This window comes from Panicum hallii, chromosome 2, assembly GCF_002211085.1.
Source record: "Panicum hallii strain FIL2 chromosome 2, PHallii_v3.1, whole genome shotgun sequence".
In the NCBI taxonomy this organism is placed as follows: Eukaryota; Viridiplantae; Streptophyta; class Magnoliopsida; order Poales; family Poaceae; genus Panicum; species Panicum hallii.
Genome location: NC_038043.1, coordinates 45,307,864 through 45,320,147, shown reverse-complemented (window position 1 = coordinate 45,320,147; position 12,284 = coordinate 45,307,864). Strand labels below are relative to the sequence as shown.

Below are 12,284 nucleotides of genomic sequence, written 5' to 3'. Positions count from 1 at the left end.
GTTTCGGCCGGCGTAATGGTGTGCCGGGGGCGAGGTCACGTGCTATGTAGGGCGCCAAGAACACGGTGCAGAGTTCAGGAGCTGCGGAAAGGAGGAAAAGATCGGTCAATGTAGGGAGATGCACTGTATGTGTAAAATTCAGGTTGATCGTGCATTTGATTCTGCCCAAGATGAACATGAGATCCCCACCACCATTTACTATGATAAAGCAGGGGCAAAATGGAGGCAACGTCCTTTGAGAGCCACAAGGCTGCATAGTGCATACCGCTTCAATGCAGCTGCCCAAAATTTACAGAGTGAACTGTAAAAGCACTAACCATAAAAAATACTGTAGCAAAATTGACTCAGGAATCTTCACGCAAAAGCATTTCCAGGCCAACATAGATTTTCGAGAGAACTGAGTAACTATACAAGATGGAGAACAAGACTGCCGTAGCAGCCTGAGAGAACTCCCCTAAGTGTGCTGATCACTTCAACGAAAGCTTAACAACGGTCGTTATTCTGTTATTATGCTCTTTCACTTCCAAACCATGAGGAAGAGCAATTCGTCCATCAGCAAAGGAAAAATTCGGTGAACTTGCATGGCAGCCGGTGTCAGTAGAGGCCCAAAAATTTCCACCAAATGGATGCAACAACTCCCCAGATCAACGTGTTAACCAAGGCTGTTACAAAACCAACCCTGAAAACATCTGGAAGCTCAAGATACCCCGCTGCAGAATGAAAGCAAACAGGTTTACCGTCATTCCAGTTGCAAAGGACTGTATACATACAAAAGAAGGGACGCTTAAAATTGGGTTGTCCCATTCTATTCCATAGTATTATCTGTGAAAGTGTGTTTTTTCTTCACTATTTTTTTATTTACCAGCTCCCGTGTGTAAACGAGAGGGAAACTAACAGAAAAAAATCAATTGCCAGGGTTAGTAATGTGAACTAAAGAATAATAATCTATTCTAAAATTAAATTACCTCCAAAGTATACTGCAGCCTGCCCACTACTATAATGAGTTAGTGCGCCGAACAGATTTGTGTTGAATGCCAAAGCAAATGCTGAAAGCGCACGAGGAAGGCCGGCTGCTACATGCATAGCCAAAAATGCTGAGTACAAGGCTCCAACATGTCCAGTTTGGCTTGCAAATAGATAGTGGATAAGGAAGTAGCAGGCCTCAAGAACACAAAATGCTGCTGGCAACCTCAATGAGAAAGATTGAAGTAGTTTGGCGACACAGCTTGACATCCAAGAAACAATTCCCAGGTTAGTGAGTTGTGCTGCCATTCCAACCAGAACTGCAAACCAAGCCAATGTATCCCATGCAGATTTTTCATTCAAGCAATCATCCCAGTCTAGCACACCGAGCAGGAGAAGGATGGAGAGCCCAAGCATTGCAGCCACAACACTAGACACGCCAATAGCATGCCTGCACAGATATTTGTGCAATAGGTCATATAGTTATCCATCACAATAGAGGAAAACAAAACTATAGAGTACTATTTCTATGGCACAAATGCACAATGTGGGTAACATCTCATGTATGGCGTAACATCCCATGTATGTGTGTAAAATATTCCCGAGCAAGCAAGGAAAAGCAGAAAGAAAGAACGGGAACTTAATGGTGAAACAATCAAACAATTATTCTGCTTTCACAATTCATTTGACAATTCCATGATAAATGTAAAAAAATCACTGGAATTGCTGGCTAAAGTCCATGCAGATCTTTTATCATGAAAAGAATAAGATTGTACTGAAATTACAAGCCAATATTTTGAGATGATTTTCTTCAGGCATGGATTAACTTACCCAAAAACCCATAGGGAGACTGCAAGAATCATTGTGACAACCATAACCCATTCGTTTTTAGTCACAGGACCCATGCGCTTCAGCTTCTCTGCAGCCAATGCCGGGGCATTAGGGGTATCCTTTGTTTCAGGGGGGAAGATTTTGTATAGCAGATATGGCGTCGCAAGCAGAGAGACAATAGCTGGCAAACTAGCAGCTTTGAACCATGATACCCATGGATTTGTAATAAGTACACCAAGCTCCTCTGCTAATTTCAAGCACAACAAGTTTTGTGCTGCAGCAGTCAGGAATAAAGCACTCGAGCTACCAGCTGCCTGCAAAGTAACAGAAACATCAACTCATCAAGCATACCATATTGGAGAAAGTATATAAACACTTGCTGATCATGAGTAAACAGAAATCAACCCAAATAATCATGATTGCAAAGGAACATATTTAAAATATGGAATTCCTAAATTTAGAGGCATTTGCATGATTTGCATCCTATTAGTTACTACTTGAGGATCTGCTGCTATTTGCGCCGACATATGGGTCCCAGACCTATTGTCAATGAGACTACAGGCTGAGAACTCCTACAATAGCCACCATATGGAAATGTGAATTCATGATTTTCCTTACTTTGGAAACATCTTGAATTTCTACGACTCAATTTTGTAAGGCAACATTTTTTTCTAAATTTATGAGGCAACATGAAGAGACAGCAAACTGTGTTACTTAGCAACCCACTCTCTGACATTTTACAAAAGAACGGGACTTGGGTTGAGAGGAGGCACTTATAAACTAAAAGGTCAATCATCTTTTGACTAAAGCTAAGACTGTATGCACCAAGGATGTTTTTCAGCACTAGGGCTAATACAACAATCCCTGAAGAACTACAGTTACCTCTTGCGTTAGTCTTATGACTTGAGCACAATTTAAAAATCATTTGGTAATTGTCAGTTAAGTACTATCTAGTGGAAACTATTTGGAAGCAAGAAAGCAAAATCTTAAGAGTAAGGTAAGAAAATTAAATTATAAAATTGCGTACATTCTCTCACATGGCACTATCATAGTCATCCACAAGGCAAACCCCAGGCATCAACGAATCCAAAAAGGAGAAGAAGTGAATTATGTTGATTAGAGATGGCTTAGTTTCAGACCCACAAGTCTCATATTGAAGAAGGATAGGTTCAAAACAAGAAACGTTTATCAGGATTAATTGTTTCTTTCTTCTTATTTTCAAAGAAGGCAAGAACTTTTTATGGCATAATAGGCATTTTCATCCCTCAACTTCGCTTCGAGGGTCAAATTTGTCCCTAAACTTTCAGATTAGCCAATCTAGTCCATCAACTTTCATTTTCAGGTCAAACTTATCCTTGTGTTGATATGGCTCTACATATTTGCATGAGACTAATACAAAAAGTCCCTTTTGCACTTGGCTCCTTCTTCCCCTCCTTGATTTCCTCAATTTTCAAGATTGTACTTGATATCGAAGTTCTTGTCACCTACTTTTCTATACTAATGCTGATCAAGGTCCAAACTTCACATTGATGCTTTTGTCGCCTGTGTACAAGGGTATAAGAATATGATCTACTACTCTCGTCACAATTTCAGGAATTTTTTAGAAACACTAACCCATACTACCCTACTCGAAGTAGTAGAAATTAAAATCAGGACGTGTAACTTAAGTACTAAAATTCAAGGTTAAAAAATGGTGGCCCAAGTTAGTCCATTGACAGGAAATTATAGGTCCAAGTAAATTATGTAATGGAAGTTGAAGGAAATTGAGGAGGGCAGGAAGGAGCCAAGGGTAAAAAGGACATTTTGCATTATGCTCACGCTAATATGGACAGCCACATCAGTACAAGGACAGGTTTGACAAAAAAACGAAAGTTGAGGAACTTGATTGGCCGATTTGAAAGTTGAGGGACAAAATTGATCCACGGAGCAAAGTTGAGGGACCAACATGCCTATTTTGCCATTTTTTATTATCCTGAATCATGAATAGGGACCATTTTGATGTAGTTTGAACAATGCATTGTTTTTAAGTAAAATCTTCAAAACAACATAACAGTCCCTGTAAGAAACAAACTGATGAATTTATGAAATAGTGTTTTTCCCCTTTTGGGAGAAGGTTAGCTCAGCAAGAACTGGTATGAGTCATTTGACACACACGGCTTTCTCACTCTTAGGCTTGCAAGAGTCAAGACACTGCATTCCTCCACATGGCAAATCATACTAGTGCCATTTGAGTATTTTTCTGAAAATAAAGAAATTCTACCTCCAACATCTACTTGTTCATAACTCCATGAACCATACATCTACTTGTTCATAACTCCATGAACCATACTGTGATAAGGTCAATGCAACCAGAAATCAACAATTTCTGTTATCAAATTAGGTTCGGAAAATGACCACTCTTAATTTGGTGGTGAATTGGTCATTAACAACTAAGTGCATTCACATATCAGAAATGGTCAGTCTCCGCAGTATATAATATCTATATGGTCTATATGATCAGGTCGCAATCAGCAAGTTAATCAACTGACCCCATGCGATCTGGTTAATTACATTACTCGATTACCTGGAATTGCGTCATGACAAGATAGGATCCGAGCTTCCGCGACGATGGATGGTTGGGCTTGCTCTCAGCCGAGAGGGAGAGCGACTTGATGATGGGCAGGAACACGCCCCCGGCCCTCGCCGTGGTGCTGGGCATGGCCGGCGCGATGCAGGCCTCACTGATGGTAAGCCCGTAGGACAGCCCCAGCGTGCTGCTCCCGAGCCACTTGACGAAGTATGTGGCGAAGCGGTCGCCGAGGCCGGTTTTGACGAACCCGCGCGCGAAGAAGAAGGAGATGACGATGAGCCAAATGACCTCGTTGGTGAAGGCGGAGAAGGCGGCGGCGAAGGGGAGCGTGTGCGTGGCGACGGCGGCCGTGAGCCCGAGGAAGGCCCACGCGCCGACGGGGAGCGGGCCCAGCACGAGCCCCGCGATGGTGGAGAGGAAGATGGAGAGGAGCTGCCATGCCTGCAGGCTCACCTCGGCGGGCCGCGGCACGAGGAACCGCACGGCGAGGCCGACGGCCACGGAGATGACGAGCGGGACGAGCTTCGCGCCGGCGGCTGCGGGCTCGGGCTCGGGGTTAGAATCAGGTGCTTGGGACGCGAGGACAGGCAGGAGGGGGCGGCTGCGAGGGATGGAGGAGAGGCGATGATGATGCGGGGAGTTGTTTGGGAGGGAGAGGGAGGTGTTTGGGAGGGACCCGGTGTTTCCGCCCAAGATGAACATGAGATCCCCAACATTTGATACTGTTAATCTACGAAAGAACACACGCAGAGAGAGAGAGAGAGAGAGTGAGAGAGAGAGCGAGAGAGATGACCAGAGGTCCAGAGCTATACATAGCTAATATTAGCAACTCTGTAACTGTAAGAGCGAGCTGAATGCGGTCAAAACAATGTGACTGTCCAGATGGCCAGGCAAAGCCTCTACGATCACCAAGGTGACGAGTTCGACTGTCCGATGATGATCTGTGCAGCAGTTGGTTAAAAAGCTGCAAAACGGACATCCTTATGATATAGAGATGATGTGTCATGGGGTGATCGATCAAGCATGAATTCATGAGCTGAGGGAGATGTGGAACACCAACCTGCAGCTAAAAAACATGTTTCTTCATATGTCTGCTGTCCATGGACACAATCCAATCTGCTCACTGAACAACTCAAAAGGAAAAATTGGCCAGGGTGTCCGAAATGCAAGATGTGTGGGATGCCTGAAACCACTGATCACATCATCTTCGGTTGCCCCGTAGCTAGGTTTGTTTGGACTGTCAGACTAAGTAAAGAAGTTTCTCAGTGATAGACGGCTCCAACTAGAGTGAAAGATTTCAAGAGATTGTAATTTCCAGTTTATTGGTTGGGGAATTCCTCCACTCTAGTATTTACAAAAGATTGTAATTTCTTCCCCAATGCTAGTGTTTTCCGGATTATTTACTTTATGTGCCACTCCCAAACGAAAAAGGCCCTGAAGATGAAGCTCACCGTCACCTGTGGCTGACGCGATGAACCCTAAATATGGCTGTTAAAGAATATAGAATCTGGAGGCATCTTTGCTATAAGAACATTTGGCGTGGTGCTGTTAGTTTCTTAGTTTAGAGGGAGTTGAGAGGGAGAGGACTCTGAATTGTTCCGCTAGAAATATGATGTAAAACTTCCTTGAAAGCTGGTGTATCCAGCGTATCCTGTTTGCTTTCACAATAAAGCAGGGGCAAAAGCCTTTGGTCTAAAGAAGCTGTAAAATGGAGGCAACGTCCTTTGGGAGCCACAAGGCTGCATAGTGCATACCGCTTCAATGCAGCTGACCAAAGTTTACAGAATTAACTGTAAAAGTAATAACAATAAAAATACTGCAGCAAAATTGACTCAGGAATCTTCCCACAAAAGCAATTCCAGGCCAACTTAGATTTGCGAGAGAACTGAGTAACTATACAAGATGGAGAAACAAGACTGCCGTAGCAGCCTGAGAGAACTCCCCTAAGTGTGCTGATCACTTCAAAGAAAGCTTACTAGCATGAACAACGGTCATTATTCTCTTACTATGCTCATTAACTTCCAAACCATGAGGAAGAGCAATTTGTCGATCAGCAAAGGAAAAATTCGGTCAACATGCATGGCAGCCGGTGTCAGTAGAGGCCCAAAAATTTCCACCAAATGGATCCAACAGCTCCCCAGATCAACGTGTTAACCAAGGCTGTTACAAAACCAACCCTGAAAACATCTGGAAGCTCGAGATACCCAGCTGCAGAATGAAAGCAAACAGATTTACCGTCATACCAGTTGCAAAGGACTGTATACATACAAAAGAAGGGACGCTTAAAATTGGATTGTCTCACTCTATTCTATAGAATTATCTGTGGAAGTGTGTTTTTTCTTCACTATTTTTTTATTTACCAGCTCCAGTGTCTAAAAGAGAGGGAAACTAACAGAAAAATTCAATTGCCAGGGTTAGTAATGGGAGCTAAAGAATAATAATCTAATTTAAAATTGAATTACCTCCAAAGTATACTGCAGCCTGCCCACTACTATAATGCGTTAGTGCGCCGAACAGATTTGTGTTGAATGCCAAAGCAAGTGCTGAAAGCGCACGAGGAACGCCGGCTGCTACATGCATAGCCAAAAATGCTGAGTACAAGGCTCCAACATGTCCAGTTTGGCTTGCAAATAGATAGTGGATAAGGAAGTAGGAGGCCTCAAGAACACAAAATGCTGCTGGCCAACTCAATGAGAAAGATTGAAGTAGTTTGGCGACACAGCTTGACATCCAAGAAACAATTCCCAGGTTAGTGAGTTGTGCTGCCATTCCAACCAGAACTGCAAACCAAGCCAATGTATCCCACGCTGATTTTTCATTCAAGCAATCATCCCATTCTAGCACACCGAGCAGGAGAAGGATGGAGAGCCCAAGCATTGCAGCCACAACACTAGACACGCCAATAGCATCCCTGCACAGATATTTGTGCAATAGGTCATATAGTTATCCATCACAATAGAGGAAAACAAAACTATAGAGTACTATTTCTATGGCACAAATGCACAATGTGTGTAACATCTCATGTATGGTGTTCTGAAGCACTTTGCTTAATAAGTACATTACTATTTTGTCACTTAAACAAATGACAAATGATTTACCAAGTATTTCAGCATGTAATGATGGATACAAATGAATACGATCACCAGATATAAACCAATAAACATTGTGTTACCAAAAACAGCAACCAGTATTTATCCTGGAGATTGATTGTGGTTGGCATTCAAACATCTTAAACATGAATAAGAGAAACTTTTCTCGACAACGTTGAACCACACAACCTTCATAGATTGCAATGGAACAGGATAAAGTTTCCACATGCTAAACTAGGCATCTCAAAAAGAAAAAAAGAAAAAAATGCTGAAGTCTTCCGAAGCAAGTAAGGAAAAGCATAAAGAAAGAAAGAACGGGAACAGGATTATATGAATTGATTCGTTATGGCAACTTAACGGTGAAACAATAAAACAATTATTCTGCTTTCACGATTCATTTGACAATTCCATGATAAATGAAACAAAATCAAAGGAAGTGTTGGCTAAAGTCCATGCAGATCTTTTATCATGAAAAGAATAAGATCGTACTGAAATCACAAGCCAATATTGTGAGATGATTTCCTTCAGGCATGGATTAACTTACCCAAAAACCCATAGGGAGACTGCAAGAATCATTGTGCCAATCATAACCCATTCGTTTTTAGTCACAGGACCCATGCGCTTCAGCTTCTCTGCAGCCAATGCAGGGGCATCAGGGGTATCCTTTGTTTCAGGGGGGAAGATTTTGTATAGCAGATATGGCGTCGCAAGCAGAGAGACAATAGCTGGCAAACTAGCAGCTTTGAACCATGACACCCATGGGTTTGTAATAATAACACCAAGCTCCTCTGCTAATTTCAAGCACAACAAGTTTTGTGCTGCAGCAGTCAGGAATAAAGCACTTGAGTTACCAGCTGCCTGCGAAGTAACAGAAACATCAACTCATCAAGCATACCATATTGGAGAAAGTATATAAACACTTGCCAATCATGAGTAAACAGAAATCAACCCAAATAATTATGATTGCAAAGGAACATATTTAAACAATGGAATTCCTAAATTTAGAGGCATTTACATGATTTGCATCCTATTAGTTACTACCTGAGGATCTGCTGGTATTTGCACCGACATATGGGTTCCACACCTATTGTCAATGAGACTACAGGTTGAGAACTCCTACAATACCCACCGTACGGAAATGTGAATCCATGATTTTCCTTACTTGGGAAACATCTTGAATTTCTACGATTCAGTTTTGTAAGGCAACATTTTTTCTAAATTTATGAGGCAACAAGAAGAGACATACTCTCTGATTTTACAAAAGAACGGGGCGTGGTGATTGGCTTGAGAGGAGGCCCTGATAAACTAAAAGGTCAATCATCTTTTGAGTAAAGCTAAGACTCTATGCACCAAGGATGTTTTTCAGCACTAGGGCTAATATAACAATCCCTGTAGAATTACAGTTACCTCTTGCATTAGTCTTATGACTTGAGTACAGTTTAAAAATCATTTGGTAATTGTCAGTTAAGTACTATCTAGTGGAAACTATTTGGAAGCAAGAAAGCAAAATCTTAAGAGTAAGGTAAGATAATTAAATTATAAAATTGCATTCATTCTCTCACATGGCACATCATAGTCATCCACGAGGCAAACCCCAGGCGTCAATGAATCCAAAAGGGAGAAGTGAATTATGTTGATTAGAGATGGCTTAGGTTCAGATCCAAAAGTCTCATATTGAAGAAGGAATGGTTCAAAACAAGAAACATTTATCAGGCTTAACTGTTTCTTTCTTCTTATTTTCAAAGAAGACAAGAATTTTTTACTATCCTGAATCATGAATAGGGACCATTTTGGTGTAGTTTGAACAACGCATTGTTTTTAAGTAAAATCCTCAAAACAACATAACATCCCCTGTAAGAAACAAACAGATGAATTTATGAAATAGTGTTTTTCCCCTTCTGGGAGAAGATTAACTCAACAAGAACTGATACGAGTCATTTGACACACACGGCTTTCTCACTTGCAGGCCTGCAAGAGTCAAGACCCTGCATTCCTCCACTTGGCAAATCATACTGGTGCCATTTGAGTATTTTTCTGAAAATTAAGAAATTCTACCTTCAGCATCTACTTGTTCATAACTCCATGAACCAATGCAACCAGAAATCAACAATTTCTGTAATCAAATAAAGTTCGGAAAATGAACACTCTTAATTTGGTGGTGAACTGGTGATTAACAACTACTCCTAAGTGCATTAACATATCAGAAATGGACAGTCTCTGCAGTATATAATATCTATATGGTCTATGATCAGGTCGCAATCAGCAAGTTCATCAACTGACCCCATGCGATCTGGTTAATTACATTACTCGATTACCTGGAATTGCGTCATGACAAGATAGGATCCGAGCTTCCGCGACGATGGATGGTTGGGCTTGCTCTCAGCCGAGAGGGAGAGCGACTTGATGATGGGCAGGAACACGCCCCCGGCCCTCGCCGTGGTGCTGGGCATGGCCGGCGCGATGCAGGCCTCACTGATGGTAAGCCCGTAGGACAGCCCCAGCGTGCTGCTCCCGAGCCACTTGACGAAGTACGTGGCGATGCGGTCGCCGAGGCCGGTCTTGACGAACCCGCGCGCGAAGAAGAAGGAGATGACGATGAGCCAGATGACCTCGTTGGTGAAGGCGGAGAAGGCGGCGGTGAAGGGGAGCGTGTGCGTGGCGACGGCGGCCGTGAGCCCGAGGAAGGCCCACGCGCCGACGGGGAGCGGGCCCAGCACGAGCCCCGCGATGGTGGAGAGGAAGATGGAGAGGAGCTGCCATGCCTGCAGGCTCACCTCGGCGGGCCGCGGCGCGAGGAACCGCACGGCGAGGCCGACCGCGATGGAGATGACGAGCGGCACGATCTTTGCGCCGGCGGATTCGGGCTCGGGGTTAGAATCGGGTGATTGGGAGGCGAGGAGAGGCAGGAGGAGGCGGCGGCGAGGGATGGGGGTCAGGCGATGGTGTTGCGGGGAGGAAAGGGAGAGGGAGCTGTCGGGGAGGGAGAGAGGGGCGGGGAGGTGGTGGACGAGGAGGCGGCGGCGGAGGTGGCCCGGCGCCGGTACCGGGAGAGGAGGGCGGTGGGCGACGGCGAGGCGGAGGCTCTCCATCGGCGGCCGCGGAAAGCGGCGGAGCGGTCGAGGAGGCGGGCGGTGGTTTCAGTCGTTCAGTTTCCGGAGAGCGAGCTTTTTGAAGTGTTTGGTAGCCTAGATACTAACGGCTGAAATCGAATCATGGTGCGGACGATGGGTTCAAGTTGAGTAGCTCACTGACACGTGGGCTATACGGGGAGGGCCATTGTGGGGACCATTTGTTAGTGCTATCAGGTATATTAGTCCAGTCTATATAATTTCATAATTTGTGCATAGAAAAAAAATATTATAAGTTACATGACAACAACAATTCGTATAATAAAAAATAATTTTATAGTTCTAAATTTTAAATTATAAAATATTTATCTCGCGAAACAATCATGCTCTTCTGTTTCTTTCTTTCCGCTACCTAATAAAAAATATACTGCTATCGTGCATTCGAGTACTTCGGAGTGGAAGTGGGTCCCTGTTGCAGTCAACGTAATCTTTGGTCATCACCTGTGGGCTGTGCCATGAACAGCAGCGGACGCCGGCGGTGGATCCTGCGTGGCGTAGAACCAATAGAATGATGACAGGTGAATATGGTGGCATGTGACGGATATTTGCGCACGCGACTTCGTTGTCGTCCGATTAGATATGAACGATCTGGATGCCAGTTCTTGTCGCGCTAAGGATCTGGACTCTTGCAAATCCCCACGTTTCCAACGGCGAAATTCTTTATGGCTACCTTTTCAAAAAAAATATGTATAGGTCCAATTAATAGTCTTGTTCATCAGAAAACCAGGGGTAGCATCATTAGTCCTTGATCAATTGATCCAAGTAATTGATTCTTCCTCTTCAAGAGTGTGCGGTATAAATTTTAAAGTATTCTAATTCTATCGGGAAACTTTCCTATTTCTACCTTTACTAAAGGATTAAACCCTATGCATTTTGTTAGGATTCTTATGGGATGCATGCATCCATTATAATTTTCGGGGAAAATTATAATTAGGTTGGACTTCACGGATACTTTTCTTTGTACTTAACTTTCTCTTCAATTTCATGTGTTTTTCTTATGTTATATCCAAAGGGTACATTGGGAAAGTCTATATATGGGTAAGTTTACATGCAACTCTAATTCCACATTTTTTTCTATTCTTGTACTTAAGAATCTTGTATTTCAAAGAGCCATGTAGTTAGACCGGATCAGGGCCCTAAGGCCTCTGCATTCCAGTCTGCACCCACTCCATTGCAGCCTCTCTGTTTGGATCCCAAAAGTTAAAAGACTAGCCATGTTAGCCATACCACATCGTATATTTCGATGCTAATTAGAAAGATTAAATACGAACTAATTATAAAACTAATTGCAGAACCTAGAGCTAATTCGAGCTAATCATAGATTAATTAGGATCAATAGATTCATTTCATAAATTAATCTAAGGATTATGTAATTAATTTTATTATTAGTCTAAATTTAATACTCCTAATTACCAACTAAACATTCAATGTGAATCCAAACAGAACCTTAAGCCAACACCTCCTAACCTCCCAGTAAAAAAACACCTTCCAACAATCCAACTCGAGCCAATATCTCCCAGTTGTGGGATCCTTTTACAGCATGCCAATATCTTCTGTGAATGTATATTTCCGTATACATCGCGTCAAAAAGGAAGAAAAATCCAGAGCGAGAAAGAACAAAAGAGGGACCGAGAAAACACATGACCGGGCCAGAAGAGAAAGGTCGTCCGTCCACTTCGCTATCATCCCCACCTCCCCCGGAAG

At 43.1% G+C, this 12,284-nt stretch overlaps 2 protein-coding genes across 2 annotated transcripts; both read right to left on the bottom strand.

Moving 5' to 3' along the window:
* Positions 1-213: 213 nt before the first annotated feature.
* Positions 214-5,596, bottom strand: LOC112883519 (dicarboxylate transporter 2.1, chloroplastic-like). Its single transcript, XM_025948820.1, has 4 exons — positions 4,358-5,596; positions 1,795-2,108; positions 966-1,414; positions 214-710 (listed from the first exon to the last, which is right to left on the bottom strand). Exons 1-4 carry the CDS (start codon positions 5,063-5,065, stop codon positions 595-597), a joined length of 1,587 nt encoding a protein of 528 aa, XP_025804605.1. The 5' UTR covers positions 5,066-5,596; the 3' UTR covers positions 214-594.
* A 535-nt stretch (positions 5,597-6,131) lies between these two features.
* On the bottom strand, positions 6,132-10,621 carry LOC112883084 (dicarboxylate transporter 2.1, chloroplastic-like). The gene is made up of 4 exons (XM_025948311.1): positions 9,768-10,621; positions 7,997-8,310; positions 6,826-7,274; positions 6,132-6,571 (listed from the first exon to the last, which is right to left on the bottom strand). Exons 1-4 carry the CDS (start codon positions 10,539-10,541, stop codon positions 6,456-6,458), a joined length of 1,653 nt encoding a protein of 550 aa, XP_025804096.1. The 5' UTR covers positions 10,542-10,621; the 3' UTR covers positions 6,132-6,455.
* Positions 10,622-12,284: the final 1,663 nt, after the last annotated feature.